General features: G+C 39.4%; 2 protein-coding genes across 5 annotated transcripts in view; both read right to left on the reverse strand.

The window, feature by feature from the left end:
• The window catches only part of TSG101 (tumor susceptibility 101), a 53,488-nt gene extending 42,840 nt beyond the window's left edge, over positions 1–10,648 (reverse strand). For both annotated transcript variants that reach the window (XM_066251092.1, XM_066251091.1), the window contains exon 1: positions 10,484–10,648. In XM_066251092.1, coding sequence (XP_066107189.1) covers positions 10,484–10,525 — 42 coding nt within the window. In that variant the 5' untranslated portion in view covers positions 10,526–10,648. The remainder of the gene's footprint in view (positions 1–10,483) is intronic.
• A 1,432-nt stretch (positions 10,649–12,080) lies between these two features.
• Positions 12,081–19,387, reverse strand: part of UEVLD (UEV and lactate/malate dehyrogenase domains) — a 47,793-nt gene continuing 40,486 nt past the window's right edge. The window contains exons 8-10 of one of the 3 annotated variants that reach the window (XM_066251089.1): positions 17,843–17,906; positions 15,839–15,962; positions 12,081–15,014 (exon numbers count right to left, since the gene is read on the reverse strand). In XM_066251089.1, coding sequence (XP_066107186.1) covers positions 14,847–15,014; positions 15,839–15,962; positions 17,843–17,906 — 356 coding nt within the window. In that variant the 3' untranslated portion in view covers positions 12,081–14,846. The remainder of the gene's footprint in view (positions 15,015–15,838; positions 15,963–17,842; positions 17,907–19,387) is intronic. The other 2 variants (XM_066251088.1, XM_066251087.1) reach the window with 2 other exon arrangements.

Genomic DNA, 19,387 nt, shown 5'->3' on the forward strand with positions numbered 1-19,387 from the left:
ACTGTCTTTAAGACCTGAAGAAAAGATTTATTACCCTTACCTCACCTCTGACCAATCAGCTCCCAGCATGAACCAAACCCCTAACCCATGGTGTCCTGTGATTTTGTGCTAAATAATCTGTAACCTACATGCCACTGGGAAGTTTAGGCTGAGCATTAGTTTCTCATTCTCCTTAATGGCACCACTCCTAATAAAATAGCCAATATTTCTCCACTGCAATTCTTGGTGTTTAGTGTTTGGCTCTGCTAGCACCAGCTGGACAAACTCTTTTTGTTCTATAGCACAGGATACTCAAAGACAACGACATAAAAAATGTAAAAGTAGGCCCTGGACAGGTAGCTCAGTTAGTTAGAGCATCATTCCAGTACACCAAGGTTACAGGTTCAATCCCAGGTCAGGGCATATATAAGAATCAACCAATTAATGCATCAGTGGGTGGAACAACAGATTGATGCTTCTCTCTTTTAAATCAATAAACTTAAAAAAATGTAAGAGTAGAAACAAAACATTTAATATAAGGATTTGAATATAAAGTCAAAGAAATCTCACAGACTAGCACATAAAGTGATAAACAGTACGAAAGAAAATGCCAGAAAAATAGGGAACAAATCCATGTCTACTGAAGGGCATCTTGTTAGCATTTCTTGCCCTCTTCAGTCCTGAAGCACCAATTTTTCTATACTATGAGATCAGCACTATTAACATACAAACATTTTTATTTTTCCCATCTTATTCACACAAACATGTTCCTAACCTTACTACCCCTCTAGCTACAATCACATTTATCTCAGTTCCTCTTTATAGCAAAAATTCCTGCAAGGATCCTTCTTTCCATGCTGACTCTGACTGCTGTTTCTATTCTCTTTTTAAACCTTTTTATTACATCCACAAGTAGACAAAATAGTATAACGAGCCCTCTGCACCCTACACCCAGCCTTAACAATAATCAACTCATAGCCAATCTTATCTAATCTATAATCTCATTCATCTTTCCATCCTCCTGTACTATTTAGAAACAAATCATAACATTATATCCTATTGCTTATAAATATTTTAGTATATATCTTTAAAAGAACTTAAAAAACCCCCACACAGCCTGACCAAACAGTGGCGCAGTGGACAGAGCGTCGGACTGGGATGTGGAGGACCCAGGTTCGAGACTTCAAGGTCGCCAGCCTGAGTGAGGGCTCATCTGGTTTGAGCAAAAGCTCACCAGCTTGGACCCAAGGTCACTGGCTCGAGCAAGGGGTTACTTGGTCTACTGAAGGCCCGTGGTCAAGGCACATATGAGAAAGCCATCAATGAACTAAGGTGTTGCAAGGAAAAACTGATGATTGATGCTTCTCATCTCTTTCCATTCCTGTCTGTCTGTCTCTATCCCTCTCTCTGACTCTCTCTCTGTCTCTGGAAAAAAAAAACCCACACAGAGGCAGCCATCTTGCTCTTGTCGTGTGCTGGTGTTGCAGAATCCTTTTCTGCTTCAGATTTACCAACAGCATAAATCAAAGAAAGGTAGCCAATGCCTGACCAGGCAGTGGCACAGTGGATAGAGCATCGGACTGGGATGCGGAGGACCCAAGTTCGAGACCTCGAGGTCGCCAGCTTGAGCACAGGCTCATCTGGCTTGAGCAAAACTCACCAGCTTGAACCCAAGGTCGCTGGCTTGAGCAAGGGGTTACTGGGTCTGCTATAGCCTCACGGTCAAGGCACATATGAGAAAGCAATCAGTGAACAACTAAGGTGTCGCAACGAAAAACTGATGATTGATGCTTCTCATCTCTCTCTGTTCCTGTCTGCCTGTCCCTATCTATCCTTCTCTCTGACTCTCGCTGTCTCTGTAAAAAAAATAATAAATAAAAATTAAAAAAATAAAAATAAAAAGGTAGCCAAACTTCAGGCTCAGGCCCAGATAAAGGGCAAGGGTACAGCTTGCAGGAAGAAGATGGTACATAGAATAGCTACAGCTGATGACAAAAAAATTCAGAGATCTCCAGTTCTCTCAGCAAGTGTTGGATAGCAAAACACTAAAACCAAAAGACATTGATGAGAAGGGTGATGATGTTCCAGATCTTGCAGAAAATTTTAATGACATATCAAAGAATGAAGCTAACTAAAATCTTTTCTGGTTTTTGGAAGCTGGCATAGACTAGATTTAACAAATCAGCTACATGGTTCCAAAATTTTAGACATGGAAAAAAACATCAACTGTTACTAGTTCAGTAATATAAATATATATTTTGTACATCAATGCTGTTTGTTCAGCATTTTTCAGTCATTTGATTTTGCATTTTGCACACTCTCCCAGGACCTATTCTTTTGGTCGAAATATGAAGTACTGGGGTAGTATGAGGGTGTTCTGATTTTGATTGTTGATTTTTGGGAGTTTTGTTGGGGTGTTTCTGGAGTACGTTCATGTATGTATGAGGGTATGTGTGTATACAGTGAACAGCAAATTGGAAAACTGTTCTGTTTATCCTCTTCCTTTCCCCAGAATAAACATATCATTATATTTTTAAAAACCTCAATACTATTATCATACTAAAATAATCACCATTTTATTAATATTATCAAATATACATGTCTTTTTAAAAATTAAGTTTATTGGGGTGACATTGGTTAATAAGATCATAAAGGTTTCAAATGCACATTTCTATGATACATGATCTGTACATTGCATTGTGTGTCCACCACTGAAAGTCAAAGTCAAATCATCTTCCATCACCATATACTTGACTCCCTTTACCCCTTACTACCCATCAGTCACCCCTCCTTTGGTAACCACCATACTGTTGTCTGTGTGTGAGTTTTTGTTAGTTTTTCTTATTTGTTCATTTGATGCTTTGAATGTTATGTCCTACATATGAGTGAAGTATGGTTCTTAACTTTTCTTTCTTTTTGCTTAGCATGGTATTTTTTTTCCTCCTTAGTTTGAATTGAAATCCAAAGAAAGTCCACACATTGAAATATGTTAAAATATCTTTTAGGTCTCTTTTAATCTATAAATTCTCTCTCCCATTCCTCTCTCTCTCTATTTCTTAAAAGAGATAGAGAAGTATCAACTTGTTGTTCCACTTAGGTGTGCATTGATTGCTTCTTTTTTTTTTTTTTTTTTTGCATTTTTCTGAAGTTGGAAACGGGGAGGCAGTCAGACAGACTCTCGCATGCTCTGCCCATCCAGGGTGTCGCTCTGCCGCAATCAGAGCCATTCTAGCGCCTGAGGCAGAGGCCACAGAGCCATCCTCAGCGCCTAGGCAAACTTTTGCTCCAATGGAGCCTTGGCTGTGGGAGGAGAAGAGAGAGACAGAGAGGAAGGAGAGGGGGAGGGGTGGAGAAGCAGATGGGTGCTTCTCCTGTGTGCCCTGGCCGGGAATCGAACCTGGGACTCCTGCACGCCAGGCCGACGCTCTGCCACTGAGCTAACCGGCCAGGGCGCATTGATTGCTTCTTATACATGCCCGACACCCCCGTTCACCCTTGACAACTGCCAACTTTCTGCTTCTACTGATTTGTTTATTCTGGTCATTTGATATAAACAGAATGATATACTACATAGTCATTTATGACTAACTTTTTTCACTTAGCATGTTTTCAAGGTACATCCATGTACTAGCATGTGCTTCATTTCTTTTACAGCTAATATACCATTACTATTAAATATATCACATTTTATTTATCCATTCATCAGGTGGTGGGCCCATTTCTATTCTTACCCTTGCAATTTGTTGATGAAACTGGTTCATTTGTCCTATAGAGGCTCCCATGGTTTGCATTTTGCTAACTGCATTGCCTTGGTATAGTTAATATACTCCAATGCCCTCTGTATTTCCTGTGAATTAGTAGTTGGACCTGGAAATTATGCTCCTTCTCTAGTCTCTCTGCTGGTTCTTTCCTTTCTCCTAATTTGTTAATATTATTAAGCCCCAGGGCTCAGTTCTTGCTCCTCTTTATCCAAACTCATTCCTTTGGCGATCTCCCTCATGATTTTAAATGCCATTTATATGCTTTTAAGACCCTAATTTAAAAATTCCAATCTGAACCTCTTTCCTGAAATCCAGACATGTATATAAAATTTCCAATTTGACATCTCCCCTAGGACATTTAGTGAATATCAAATTTATTATGATCAAAACTGAACTCCTTATCTTCCACCAAATCTACCCCTTCCGAAGTCTTCCAGCTGCTCTATATCCTTCCAGCTGCTCAAAACCAAAAACTGACTTGATGTCTCTCTTTACCTCACATTCACAGAGAAAATCCTGTTAGCTCAGGGGTTGGGAACCTTTTCGGCTAAGAGAGCCATGAAGGCCACATATTTTAAAATGTAATTCCATGAGAGCCATACACTGACCCATGTACGTTACGCATTATCCAATAAAAATTTGGTGTTGTCCCAGAGGACAGCTGTAATTGGCTCCAGCCACCCGTAACCATGAACATGAGCAGTAGGAAATGAATGGATTGAAATACATGAGAATGTTATATTTATATATATATATTTATTTATTTATTTTGCATTCTCTGAAGTTGGAAACGGGGAGGCAGTCAGACTCCCGCATGCACCCAACTGGGATCCACTGGGCATGCCCACCAGGGGCTGATGCTCCGCCCATCTGGGGGCGTCGCTCTGTTGCAACCAGAGCCATTCTAGCGCCTGAGGCAGAAGCCACAGAGCCATCCCCTGCGCCCTCGGTTCAATTTTTCCTCCAATGGAGCCTTGGCTGCGGGAGGGGAAGAGAGAGACAGAGAAGAAAGGGGGGGGTGGAGAAGCAGATGGGCGCCTCTCCTGCGTGCCCTGGCCAGGAATCGAACCCGGGACTCCTGTACGCCAGGCCGATGCTCTACCACTGAGCAAACCGGCCAGGACCAGAGTGTTTTATATTTTTACCGTTATTATTTTTTTATTAAAGATTTGTCTGCGAGCCAGATGCAGCCATCAAAAGAGCCACATCTGGCTCACGAGCCATACGTTCCTGACCCCTGTGTTAGCTCTACCTTCAAAAATACAGAATCTGATCACTTCTCACTACCTCCATAGCCACAATCCCAGTAGGCCGCCATCTGGGTCACTGCAACAGCCTCTTTATATCTTTACAGCTATCTCTGCCTGCCCTCTTAACCTCTTAGTCTAGTGGTCTGATCATCCTCCAAGTAAATGCCAAAGTCCTTAAAAGCCCTGCAAGACCCTTCAAGGTCTCTCACACCTTTATTTACTACTACTTTTCCCCTTGCTCATTCCAGTCCTGCCACCTTCTCCTTAGCTGTTGTTCCTCTATAATGCAAAACAAGGCCCTGGCCGGTTGGCTCAGTGGTAGAGCGTCGGCCTGGCGTGCAAGGGGTCCTGGGTTCGATTCCCAGCCAGGGCACACAGGAGAAGCGCCCATCTGCTTCTCCACCCCCACCCCCTCCTTCCTCTCTGTCTCTCTCTTCCCCTCCCGCAGCGAGGCTCCATTAGAGCAAAGATGGCCCGGGAGCTGGGGATGGCTCCTTGGCCTCTTCCCCAGGCGCTAGAATGGCTCTGGTTGCAACAGACCGATGCCTCAGAGGGGCGGAGCATCACCCCCTGGTGGGCAGAGCGTCACCCCCTGGTGGGCGTGCCAGGTGGATCCTGGTCGGGCGCATGCGGGAGTCTGTCTGACTGTCTATCCCCGTTTCCAGCTTCGGAAAAATACAAAAAAAAAATAAAAATAAATATAATGCAAAACAAGCTTCTATCTCAGGCTTTCTGTACTTGTTTTTCCTTCTTTCTGGGATGTTCTTATTTCAGATTGTTGCAGTTTGCTTCCTCACCTCGTTCAGGTCTTACCTCAAATAGATTTTCTGATAAAGGCTTTCCTTTACTAGTCTATAAAACTGCAACCTCTCTCATCTTCGCCTCCTAGCGCTCCTCTATTATTTCCCTTTCCTGCTCTACTTTTCTCCAATGCACTCATCACCTTCCAACATACTACATACTTAATTAATGTACTTATTGAGTTCTTTATTGCCTTTTCTGAGAACTTGAATTCCAAAAGTGTAGTTGCTTTGTCTGTTCCCTTTTGTATTCCCAAAACCTAAAACAGCGTGAGGTATGTAGCAATCTTTCATGTATCAAATCTCTTCTACCTATTCAGTAGTGATTCCACCTCTAGGAATGCTGTACATAATCTGTGTAAGAATACAGTAGTTGTCTATATGAAAAACTTAAAGTAGAAAGTTATTTGTGTAAAGCAAGATAGACTAATGGTATAATTATGCCTCCATAAATGGCTAAAATCATGACAGAGAAGGGTGTTAACTAAAAGTTATATTTAAGTTGGGAGCTAAGGTAACGTTCAAAGGAAAAAATGATCTGTAATAATGTATAAAAAGATAATATAATGTTATATGACAATTACACCTCAAAATAAAATAAAAACACAGAAGTCAAGACAGGTACCATAATGGGTGTGGAGGTCCCACAATGAGATGAAGAATAAAGGACCATCACCCTAGGAATGTGTTTAGGGTCCTGGTTAGCAATTCCTACATTGCACCACACCCAACTACAAGGATAACATCTGAAGCTTAGCCCTCCATCAGGAGGACAAAATTTCACAAATTGCTTCTATTATCCTATTTACTATTCCTACCTACCTATTTATAGGCTGGATAGAAAAGATGCTGATGCTCAGAAGTGACATAATCACTTATAGGAATCTCAGTTTTTTCAGACATTGGGCCAAGAACCAAAAGACAGGTAGGATGCCCTCTCTCACTTCTTCCCTACACCCTTTTTGTTCTTTTAAAAAGAGTTTGAAGGAAGGGGGAACTAGGTTCCTCTAGAGCAGGGGTCCCCAAACTACAGCCCGCGGGCCACATGCGGCCCCCTGAGGCCATTTATCCGGCCCCCGCTGCACTTCCGGAAGGGGCACCTCTTTCATTGGTGGTCAGTGAGAGGAGCATAGTTCCCATTGAAATACTGGTCAGTTTCTTGATTTAAATTTACTTGTTTTTTATTTTAAATATTGTATTTGTTCCCGTTTTGTTTTTTTACTTTAAAATAAGATATGTGCAGTGTGCATAGGGATTTGTTCATAGTTTTTTTTATAGTCCGCCCTCCAACGGTCTGAGGGACAGTGAACTGGCTCCCTATGTAAAAAGTTTGGGGACCCCTGCTCTAGAGCAGTGGTTGGCAAACTACGTCTTGTGAGCCACATGCGGCTCTTTGGCCCCTTGAGTGTGGCTCTTCCACAAAATACCACGTGCAGGTGCTACCTTGATAAGGAATATACCTACCTATATAGTTTAAGTTTAAAAAATTTGGCTCTCAAAAGAAATTTCAATCGTTGTACTGTTGATATTTGGCTCTGTTGATTAAGAAATTTGCCGACCACTACTCTAGAGGAAGCCTAGAATCTTAATTATGGTTTTTAAAATTCAAAACCAATATTTGAATATTCTAGTGTTTATATATAAATATATAATACTATGCTATCAATTTAAAGACCAAAAATGACATTGAACAGTATGTAAGACAATGTACTTCTTTTTAAAAAGTGATACTTAAATCTTACAACACAGATCTGGGCCACAATCTTCTAGGGCTCCACAAAACTTTCTCTATAATTAAGGTCACTACTTTATCAAAAAAAGAATCAAGAAGCCTAGCACATACTAGACAACTAAGAGAAGCAATATTTTGAAAATTGTTACTTTCTCTATAGAAGTTATGCTCTCTTCAACCAAAAACTATGGACTAGGAAACAAAATTTTTTCCAAAGAAATAAGCTTATATATAATAGTGTATATTATTAATATTGAAGTTGTTTACATTACTTTGATTTCTATCATTCTTGCTTTGACAAACATCCAAAGCTAACCCAGTGAACAAGAGAAACTTCAACTCTCAACCACTTCACATACACCTTAGTCCAATTTGGTATGGAAAAATCTAGGGAAGAAAAAAAACCATTTAGATCACTCTGGTATCAGGTGCCACATTTGAAGTAATTATGAAATTAATTCATAGCTTTAATAGACAAAATGCCGCCTGGCCAGGCGGTGGCGCAGTGGATAGAGCATCGGACTGGGATGCTGAGAACCCAGGTTCGAGACCCCGAGGTCACCAGCTTGAGCGTGGGCTCATCTGGTTTGAGCAAAACCTCACCAGCTTGGACCCAAGGTCGCTGGCTCCAGCAAGGGGTTACTTGGTCTGCTGAAGGCCCACGGTCAAGGCACATATGAGAAAGCAATCAATGAACAACTAAGGTGTTGCAATGCGCAACAAAAAACTAATGATTGATGCTTCTCATCTCTCCGTCCCTGTCTATCCCTCTCTCTGTCTCTGTAAATAAATTAATTAATTAAAAAGAATTTATCTATTTTTAAAAAAATAAAAACATTGCCCTGGCCAGGTAGTTCAGATGGTTAAAGTGTCATCCCAATATGCCAAGGTTGTGAACTCAATTCCCATTCAGGGTACATAAAAGAATGAATCAATGAATGCATAAATAAGTGGAACCACAAACCAATGTTTCTCCCCCTTCATCTCTTAAAAAAAAGAAACAAACAAAAAAAGAAAAAAGAAATAATATACTGGTCTCCAACTGTGCAGATTATAAATTAAGTTAAAAGCAAATAAATTCACATTACAAAAAGAATACAATTAAAGATAGTTACTCTTATGGCTAACAGACATGAAAAGAAGCTCAATGTCACTAAGCATCAGAGAAATGCAAATTAAAAACACAATGAGATATCACCTCACACTTGTCAGAATGGCTATCACCAACAAATCCACAAGTGACAAGTGTCTACGAGGATGTGGAGAAAAGTGAACCCTTGTGCACTGTTGGTGGGAATGCAGATTGGTGCAGCTACTATGGAAAACAGGAGGTTCCTCAAAAAATTAAAAATGGAACTGCCTTATGACCCAGCAATTCCACTTCTGGGTATATACCTAAAGAAACCCAAAACATTAATTCAAAAGAATATATGTACCCCTATGTTCATTGCAGCATTATTTACAACAACCAAGATATGGAAGCAACCTAAGTGCCCATCAATAGATAGGTAGATAAAAAAGCTCTAGTATATACACAAATGGAATATTACACAGCCAATAAAAAGAATGGAATCTTACAATCTGCAACAATATGGATGGACCTAGAGGGCATTATGTTAAGTGAAATAAGTCATACAGAGCCTGACCAGGCGGTGGCGCAGTGGATAGAGCATCGGACTGGGATGCGGAAGACCCAGGTTCGAGATCCTGAGGTCGCCAGCTTGAGCACGGGCTCATGTGGTTTGAGCAAAGCTCACCAGCTTGGACCCAAGGTCGCTGGCTCGAGCAAGGGGTTACTCCGTCTGCTGAAGGCCCACGGTCAAGGCACATATGAGAAAGCAATCAATGAACAACTAAGGTGTCGCAACAAAAAACTAATGATTGATGCTTCTCATCTCTCTCCGTTCCCATCTGTCTGTCCCTAACTATCCCTCTCTCTGACTCTCTGTCTCTGTAAAAAAAACAAAATAAATAAGTCATACAGAGAAAGACAAATACTATATGATTTCACTTTTACATACAACTAAAGAACAAAATAAACGAGCAAACAAAATATATTCGTAGATTCAGAGAACAGACTGATGGCTGCCAGGGGTGCGGGTAGACAGAATAAGGGGCTGGGTGAAAAGGGAGAAGGGATTAAGAATCACAAAGGTAGCTATAAGACAGTTTCAGCGACGTTAAGCACAGCCTATAGTCAATAATACTGTAATGACTATATATGTTACCGGGTAGGATCACATTGTGCAGTACATGCTTGTCTAACCACTCTGTCGTGCTCCTGAAAGTAATACAAAATAATACTGCATGTAAACTATAATTGAAAAACGAAATTTAAGAAATAAACGGAAAGACAGTTACTCTTAGCAAATCAAAGTCCCTGAAACGATAATGCAATTCTATTGATTTCACCGGAGGTAACGGGGTCCTGGTATTTTTTGCTTCTCTGGACGTTTTTACTTAAAAATGAGCCTATTCAAACAACAGTTACCGATCTCCAGAGGTCTGCTACTGAGCTATGCCAGACAGGCAAAACTGACAAAAACACGATCTCTGGGGGCCTGGAAGGAAGGGTGAAGACTGACGGATCCGTACACTGCAGCGGTGGAGGGCTGCCCCAGATCGAGAATTAAGTACAACCTCCCCTATGGGTTTATAAAAACGAAAACGAAAACTGTACTGCCTCACAGACTATTCCAAACTCAATCCAGAGGAGGACGGGCGGCAAGTGGCAGACGGCCTCCGCTCCGCGCCTTTGTTGACTGTCGCCGCCCCCCCACCTCCCCCGCCCCGTGTCGGGGTTCCGGGGAGAGGCGACTGGGATCTCCGGGCTGGGGGCCGCAGGCACCCGAGGGCCACACTGAGGCTTCCGGCCCGCGGGGGAGGCTCGCTGGACTGTGTTGGGCCAGGCCCCCATCCGGGCACGGCAGGGAGCGGTGGGCGCGCGCTGAGTGGCCTCACCTTGGACACCATTTTCTTCAGCTGGCTCTCCGACACCGCCATGGCGGCCACCTCGCGCCTTCCGTCCGGGTAGGCAGAGGGTCAGCCGCTCCCGGGCTGCCCCAGGCCGCCCCACACAACCGCACAGAGTAGCCAGTCCCCCGCCCCGCCCCCAAACATATAACCGGAAGTCTGCCTCCGCGACCCATCTTCCGCTTCCTGTACGTCACTTCCGAGGCCATCCTTGAAGCTAGGTTGGTTCCTACCTACCCGTAGGTAGGTGCTCCAGAGTCCCGGTCTGGTACCCGTAACAAAGGCCGTTCGTTTCGAGGGTGGGAACTCTGGGTTGGGACAAGATCGGCAGGTTTTTCACAGTTGCCCTTAGACTTGGGGAGCAGGGGTCTTGCCAATGAGCTTTAATGACCGATTCATCAAATGAGAGGGCACTGGACTGGGAGTCAGAAAACTACCACTGATTTGCCCTTGTGACAATAGCAGGCAAGTGCACTTCTAGTTCTGGCTGAAGTTTTTAACAATTCTAAAATGGGAGGCTTTCATTATATGATGCCCAAGGTCTCTCTGATTATCAGTGGTTTTGTTTGTTTGAAGCTTAAAAGTTCCTAATACTACATTCACGGACAAAGTGCAAAGCCGTCTTTCACAGGAGGCCTGGCCATAATTTCATCTCGGGGAAACCATTCCTCTGAGCTAGAACATCTCTGTGCCCAGGTATCAGTGATAACACAGGCTGCATTCTACCCTGCACTACATTTGTGCACTAGCCTGTTCACCATCAAAGTCCAAGTCTTTGAGGGCAGGCTCTTCAGATCCTTATTGCCTTGTACAACATAAATGTACTCAATTTTAATTGAATTTCCACTACCAATCAAAGTTCTTCGTAGTCATTTGTATGAGTCATTGCATATCATCACCAGTTTTATAAGTACAATGTCATTCAAGGTATTGTAAAACTTGGTTTTGATGATGTGAAGTATGGTAATCTATATGATTTTAGCCTAGTGCTAATGAGGAGCAGGCTGTGATTTTAATTCCCTTCTCAATTGGCACCTAAGTGAAGGTCGCATACACAGAGAAGGTGTAATTGAAACCATGTAGAAGCATCATTATAAATTGTTGCATGCACACACAAACACAATAAAAAACTATTCTAATAGGTATCATTTTTTTAAAGTATGGGCATCATGTTAGTCAAGCATACAGCTCCAAATGAAACTATACTACAGTCTTTCTTTCCACTGCACCTTTCTTATGTCACTTAAAAGCAATGTGGTTTCCAACTGTTCTTAAAGCCACAGCTTACTCAGGAGTACCTACATTTAAAGCAACTCTGCTTTTACCAATTGGTAGAGTGCAGGTAATAGTGTTTAAAAAGTTTTCTTGCTAAAAATAAATTTTTAAAGTTTGAAAAACAACAAAATCCAGTCTCTTCATTTTGCACTTAAGCCACTTAAAATAACTAAATATGGCCCTGGCTGGTTTGCTCAGTGGTAGAGCATCTACCCAGGTTTGATTCCTGGTCTGGGCACATAGGAGAAGCAACCATCTGCTTCTACACCCCTCTCTTTTTCTATCTTTTTCCCTCCTGCAGCCATGGCTCAACTAGTTCGAGTGCATCAGCCCAGGCATTGAGGATTGCTCTGTGGAACCACCACCTCAGCTCAGTTGCCAGCATGGCCCCAAATGGGCAAGATCATCGGCCCCAGATGGGGGTTGCCAGGTGGATCCCAGGCGGGATGCATGCAGCAGTCTATCTCTCCCACCTCCTCACTTGGAAAAGAAGAAAAATTTAAATATCTTGGAGAGCACAGAATTATATGAAAGGATCTTTCTTCTCAATAGGAATAACTTTTCTTCTACTCAATAAATTCAGCATATTCTGGTGATTTTAAAGTCAAAGTTTATTTTATTATTTTTATTGAAGTAAAATCACAATGTAAAACTGGAAAAATAAAATATTTCTGCTATAATGTCAAATAATCACTTTATTCCAAACCCCACTAAAAATCATAACAGGAGACATCACGATTTTGGAAAAATAAAAAAGTGAAATTTAATAGCAGCATCATGAATGTCAAATTATTGCCAAATAGTGAGGTGGTGGTGGTACTGCTTCTTGACTTGTATATGGAATTTACAATATGATTGATAATATTCAATGCTCGAGGTACTATCTGATAGAATTACTTCTATATTGTGGGCTTCTCAAGGGCAAGAGCTGTTACTTGTCTCTGAATACTCACATTCTAACACAGTACCTGTACCTAGAACAACAGCAGATGCTCAACAAATATGATGTGTTGACATGTTTCTTTTAGAATTAATGTAGTGAATTCTTGGCATTTCATCTATATACAGTATCTTGTAGTTAGGTTATTGTTATTAAGAGCATATTAGTAGAAATGATCTAATTTCTCATTAGGTATTTGATATTAGAAAAGGCTAATTGTTTTTCTAAAAAACACAAGAATCATTCTTTCATTTTTCTTTCCTATCTCATACAAATGGGCAATGAGGCTACATTGTTAGAGTAATACCAAAATAATCTACCTCTCTAGTGAATTTACACAGAACATTCTTCAAATGTTCAAAGTTTTTATACTAGTTAGTATTTAGAATCTTTCCAAGCATATTAAATACTTTCCTGCTTAAACATGAACACTGAATATAATTTCACCTTTTCTTAATCATTTAAGTTCATCATTATAAGCATCCATTATTGTACTAAATCCACATTACTTTGTTTCCTCTCTACCTAGGATGTATCTGCCCTCATAAACCAATGGGCTCCTATCTCTCTGACCAGGTTTGGATTCACTTATAATATTTGTTCAAAGCACCTGGTCATCTTCAAAGTACTTTGTACATTTTCAATTGTACATTTATTTGTGATATTTGATTACTATGTTCTCATACTAGATTATATACCAGGCTTGTACCTGGTCCATGATTGCTCACCACTGTATCTGCAGTACCTAAAAATGCAATGCCTGGTGTAGAATGGCTCCCAGTCAACACTACCTGAATAACCAAATAAAGAAACACCTACCTCGGTGCATACCCCTCTCTGCTATTTGCTGACAGCAAGTCTGGGAAGTCAGAGAATCAATCTTTCTAAAAACTATGTTGGAAAAAAGTCAGCTCCTAGATGAGAATAGAAGAGTACAGAACCCCAGATTTAAGACCTGCGGTGATTATTTTGGCTGTTAGGCCTGCTCCCGCTCCTCGAACTTAGAAAAAGTAGAGGTTGTATGGGGAAGTTCCCTTTAACCATCAAATCTTGGTCACTAAAGCTCAATTTCTTTTTCTGTAAAATAATGATGATAATAGTCCCTACCTCGTGGGTTACTGTGAAGATTCAATAAAATAATAAAGTGCTCATCATACTATCTGAAATATAAATGTTGATGTTAGTTACTATTAGCTGCATGCCACCTTAGTAATAATATGCTATCTTTCACATGTGAAGATATTGTTATTGACCCATCACCAAAGCATATATACTCTGATCATTTCTTTAGGAGTTGTTAAAAGATAAGCTCAGAACAATCAGTCCTTCAAACCTCTGTCCTCCTTAAAAACCAATGGCTTTTATGAAAAAAAACCATTTTTCATTTTAACGTAAACTGCTTGGGTTTCATTCACTATCTATTTTTACTGAAAATTCACATTTCTTTATGATTCTACTAATATTACAGTGAGTTTGTGAAATGTTAGAGATCTGATATAGTTCAGAAAGAAGTTATAGAAAATTTCAGAAAGGATAGTTCCACTATAAGATAACTTTCTCTTTATATATTAAAAAAAATTTCCTTTCGTTTTACTATTTTAAAGTACATGTAAAATTCTTTACCATTTTTTGGTAGCTAACTAACTACAGAGTGAAAGCAAAATCATTATTACCATTACTACCAACTGTATCTTAAGAAACATTAATACCTTAAACTGTGGATACTTTGAGAATGTATACCTACACAGATTTTGTAAATCCATACTGGGCCTTCAGCTTATCATGTTTGGTGTAACAAAGAGTGATTTTCTTCTAAACATGTATTATTTTCAAAATATCCCCAAAGAGCTGAATGTGCTTTAGTTGAGACTACGTAATTTTACATGATGCATATCGCAATGCATACCTCTGCTCTAGGTTTAAAGAATGATATAGGTATCTCAAGAACAACATAGAAAATGAGATTTTTTTTCCTCCTTAACTAAGTCCCTAAGAATTCAAATCACAAAACTAACCAAGAAACCATCTACCTTAACCAAGCAGTTTGTAAAAATAAGGAATAAGTTACAGAAGTTCTCAACCTTATATATGTTGGCAAAATTAGCCCTTCCTTTCAGGTAACTCTGAACTTGACACTCAAAGCTTTAACTGTTGCTGGAGACCGTGGAGCGAAGATGCGCTGCTGTGGAGTTTCTCAGCCACTCTGTCTTCTTCCACTATGCTTTTGATGACTTCAGACACCCCACCGCTTCCAAGGATGCAAGGCAAACTTAAAAACACTTCACTATTTATATCACAATATCCCTGAAATGGATAAAATTAGGTTATAATAGAGCTGAATCACTGCAGACAAGTTAATACCATAAATATGGTTACTTTCTTGTTTTTATAGCCCTAGTACATAGTGATACAGTTGAACATTGAAAAAAAATTGTATTCATTTATTTTATAAACTCAAATTATTGTTTCAGAAACTTTTTGTGAGCTGGGAGGAATCTGGTCAAAGATATACCTTTTGTGGGCAGGGAAGTTAGCCCCCCACAATATGGGTAGAAGGTTGGGGGCTGAGAAAAAACTGTTGGAATAGGTTCCCAGGGGAGGGGCACAGACTGGGCTCTAGGCAAAGTCAAATACAATAATCTGTTTTGAGTTTTCCTTTCCATGTTTATTTCTCCTGGTATTCCTAAGTTTTCAAGAAAATTTGGTTAAGCATTTGTACCTGGTCTTAGCTGTGCTTTAGGGACTTTATGCTTGAGATTAAGTGTGAAAGGACAAACTGAACTAGAGAGTACAGACTGGGATGACCAGCTAAGACCAGCTGGCACATCAGTCTGGGGTGAGCTGGCTGGGTAAGGTAATAAATGACAACCAGGAGAAGTTTATGGAATATGTAAACTCCTTCGGAATTCCCTCAAATTACACAGGGGTGGGGAGAAACATGGTAGAAGTTCAGAATTTCCATAGCCAAACAGGATAGGGCTTAGACCAAACTGTTTCCTCCCATTTGTTACCCTAAAAGCTGGTAATATTGAAGACACCAGGTTGCAGAATGAATAGCACCTTTTCTGGTTTTATACTAATAATATAAAAGTTAAAAAATATAATGAAAAGATGAGAATACCAATTACCTTTGCTAAAGTTGATACAGAATGCATTTTCTTTTTATCATTTACAAGACTGTCAACAAGGTCAGCTACTGACAGTCCAACAGACCAGGATCTTTGACCTTTTTCCCTTAATAGTTCCATGGCTCTAGGTTACAAAAAAAAACAAAAATCAGAAAATGATCAAAATATGCATTTAGTTTTACCTTCTGTTTATGGTATTAATTACATATTTTTATAACACAGAAGTAAGAATTATACAGTAATCATTAAGAAAAACTATAGTTAAACTAATGATTTAAGGTTTTTAAAATATTAGGCAGTTCACAGAGGAGCAATACAAATGGATTAATAACATAAAAAAATGCTCACCACCAGTACTATTTAACTAAATGTGAATGAAAACAAGTACACAGTCTTGCCCATCAAAATTGGCAAATACTTTGAAGACTGATACCTACTTTTAGAAACAGGCATTCCTATAACTGCTGGTGAGAGTGTAAAGAGACTCAGTCTTTTAGGAGAAAGATTTGGCAGCATCAGATCTAGAAATTCCTCTTCTAGGAATTTATCCTACAGCAATATATACATATGCTCAAGTGTGCAAAAAGATACATGCTTGCCTTGCTTGAGACAGAAAAAAAAAGGAAACCATTCATCTAAAGCAACCAGTTAAATAAACCACTACCAACTGTAGTGCCATGTAGCTCTTGAGAAGAATAAAGTAGATTTAGATATCCAATATAGAAAAATGTCCAAAATTTATTATTAAGGAAACAAAGCAAGTTGCAAGATAATATGAATAACATAAATCTATTATTATAAAAGTAATAAAAACAATGATGTTTGTAGAAGCATTGAAAGGAATGTTTGAACATGTGGGCACTAAACCATTAATAGTGGTTGCTTCTAGAGAATGGAATTACCCAGCTTTTCACTTTCTACTTTATAGCTATCTGCAGTAAAGTTTTATAATAGCATATATTCTTCTTGTAACTAATAAAAAATGACAAATTTAAAAACATGTTTGAATTTCTTCCTTTTTTTTAAGTGAGCAAGGGGCGGGGGAGAAACAAGGACAGAAAGACAAGAAGGGAGAGCGATGAGAAGCATCAACTCATAGTTGTGGCACCTTAGTTGTTCATTGATGGCTTTCTCATATGTGCCTTGACTGGGGGGCTCTAGCTGAGCCAGTGACCTCTTGCTCAAGCCAGCTACCTAGGGTTTCAAGCCAGCAACCATGGGGTTTCGAACCTGGGTCAATGCTCTATCCACTGCGCTACCAGTTGGCCAGGTTGGATTTCTTCCCTTTAAAAGCTATAAATGGAAGGTTATATAAAGAATTGGGTTGGAATGGTTTGTACAACATACTACTCATCAATAAGAGAATATTCTTTCCAGTTATTGTGTTCTAAAAACTATAAGCTGAAGGTTTAAAAAGCTAAAAATCTCCACCACTCAGACTGTGGTGAAATATGTCATTATGTGATGGGGAAGTAACAAATGGCATGAAAATATATGTAGAGTCCAAACTATAGGCTCCAGACCCCAGAAGGCCTCTGAATAAAGCAAAAGACAAGGATCTTTGTTTCTGCCTGAACTTATAATATGGTTCATCCATTCATGTTAGACTAATTTCTAAATGTATTCAATATTTATGTTTGTTTAATAAATACATATTAGTTTTTAAGTAGTATGGAGAAATTCTCTTCTACATTTAAGAAAATTCTCAATATCCTCAAATGTTTAGATATAGGAGCAGTAAATCACTGTCCACATATCAGAAACCTGTTCTGCCCTTTAAGTGTCAACTGTGTATCTGAAATTAAGTTTGCAAAGCACTCTGAGATCTACTTTCAGATAAGAAATCAGAGAACAGAACACATTGCTCCCTGTACTTTTGGATTTGTCTGTACTAGCTAGTTTTGTCCACAGGAGCCTTGTAAGTACTTGTGTAAATAGTTCTCCTGTTAGTAATGAAAGACATGATTGTTAGTTGAATGAGTGCAAATTTACACTGAGTATTACCTGCTGGACAGCTGCACCTGGGAGTTATGATTCATTACTTCTTCTTGGCTACCCCAATTTGTCACTATAAAGTAAATGAAAATTAATTATATTTTGCCAATAACTCTCTTAGGATTAAGATGTGATAAATTATTGTTTGCAGTCAAAGGTACATGTATTAAACATTAAATAAACATTCCCTCATCCTAACAATAATTACATTTTCCACTGATGACACTAATTGTTCTGTACCGACCGCCTGGGGTAAGAAAGATTTTGAGCTGCAATCCCCAAAACACTTGCAGCCTCCTTACCTATTGTCTCTCATCAGCAATAGTTCTACAATGCCATTTTAAAGGGAAAGCTTTCTTCCTCAGCAGGCTGTGAATAATAGGCTTTCAAGTACTGCAAGCGCTTGGCATTTGCTCTGCTGGGAGCCACACAAACTAATTTCTTCTACCAGGTGAGGAATAATTTGGTCACCTATTCTGGGCTAGATTTTCACAGCAGTTAGTGAAGCAAGATCCTGTGTTCTAAGAGCATCTTTAGCATTACCCATGTCTCTACTACACTAATTATAAAAAACAATTCAAAATTCAAAGCTGTACATGTGAACTCGATATTTATAATACATCTTAATACTGTATAGAATTGAAAGTAACATTTTGAAAACCTTCTAATTCCTCTGTTCCTCATCAGTGTGAAGACGTTCTTTGATACAAATCTTTAAGTCACCAAAACAAAAATACTTTTGGATACATATAAGACTATCATATGTTTAAAATACAAGTCTTCTAAACTACATTCAAAGTTAGGCCATTTAGTAATATATCAGCAACAAAGGACACCATATGTATCCAGATGCAATCAATGAACAACTAAAAGTGCCACAACTATGAGTTGATAGTTCTCATCTCTCTCCTTTCCTGTCTCTGGCTCTGTTTCTTTTTTGTCTCTATCTCACTTCCTTAAAAAAATGCTCAGGAGTTAAGACAGAACTAACCTTACATACAATTCATAATTGTATATCATAACAAAGAAGAAAACATACTTGAGCCATGAGAAAAGAACATTTGGAAAGAGGGAGAAAGTTTCACTATGTTCAAATTTGCTTTGATACATTCATTAGAATTTTCAACTAATTTTAGATAGATTTAATTATTTCATTTTTTTGTTCATTTACTGCCCAGCCCTTCAAACTTCCTAAATGTAAATCTATTTGAAAGGAGCCCTTTCAAGTACTGTATCTAATATCAATCTTAACTTTCTGGTTCTACTTCTCAAGAACTGTAATCCTCTAGACTTCAAAATTTTAATGAAAAACAACCATGAAATAGTGCTTTTCCATTACATATATTTAATAACACCTACCCCTTCGGTAAGACTGACAATCAAAGCAGATGACCTAACATTCTGTTCTGGGGCCAAGCCTTGGATTTCTAAAACACTATTTTAAGGAGTGATATGCAGTTTGCACACGATTACAATATCACAGCTGAATACTGTGGCTCCAAAGCACATGTTTTGCTGGCTATCTAATTTGGTGGGGCATAATATGAATGACCT

The sequence above is a fragment of the Saccopteryx bilineata genome, chromosome 1, assembly GCF_036850765.1.
Source record: "Saccopteryx bilineata isolate mSacBil1 chromosome 1, mSacBil1_pri_phased_curated, whole genome shotgun sequence".
Classification (NCBI taxonomy): domain Eukaryota; kingdom Metazoa; phylum Chordata; class Mammalia; order Chiroptera; family Emballonuridae; genus Saccopteryx; species Saccopteryx bilineata.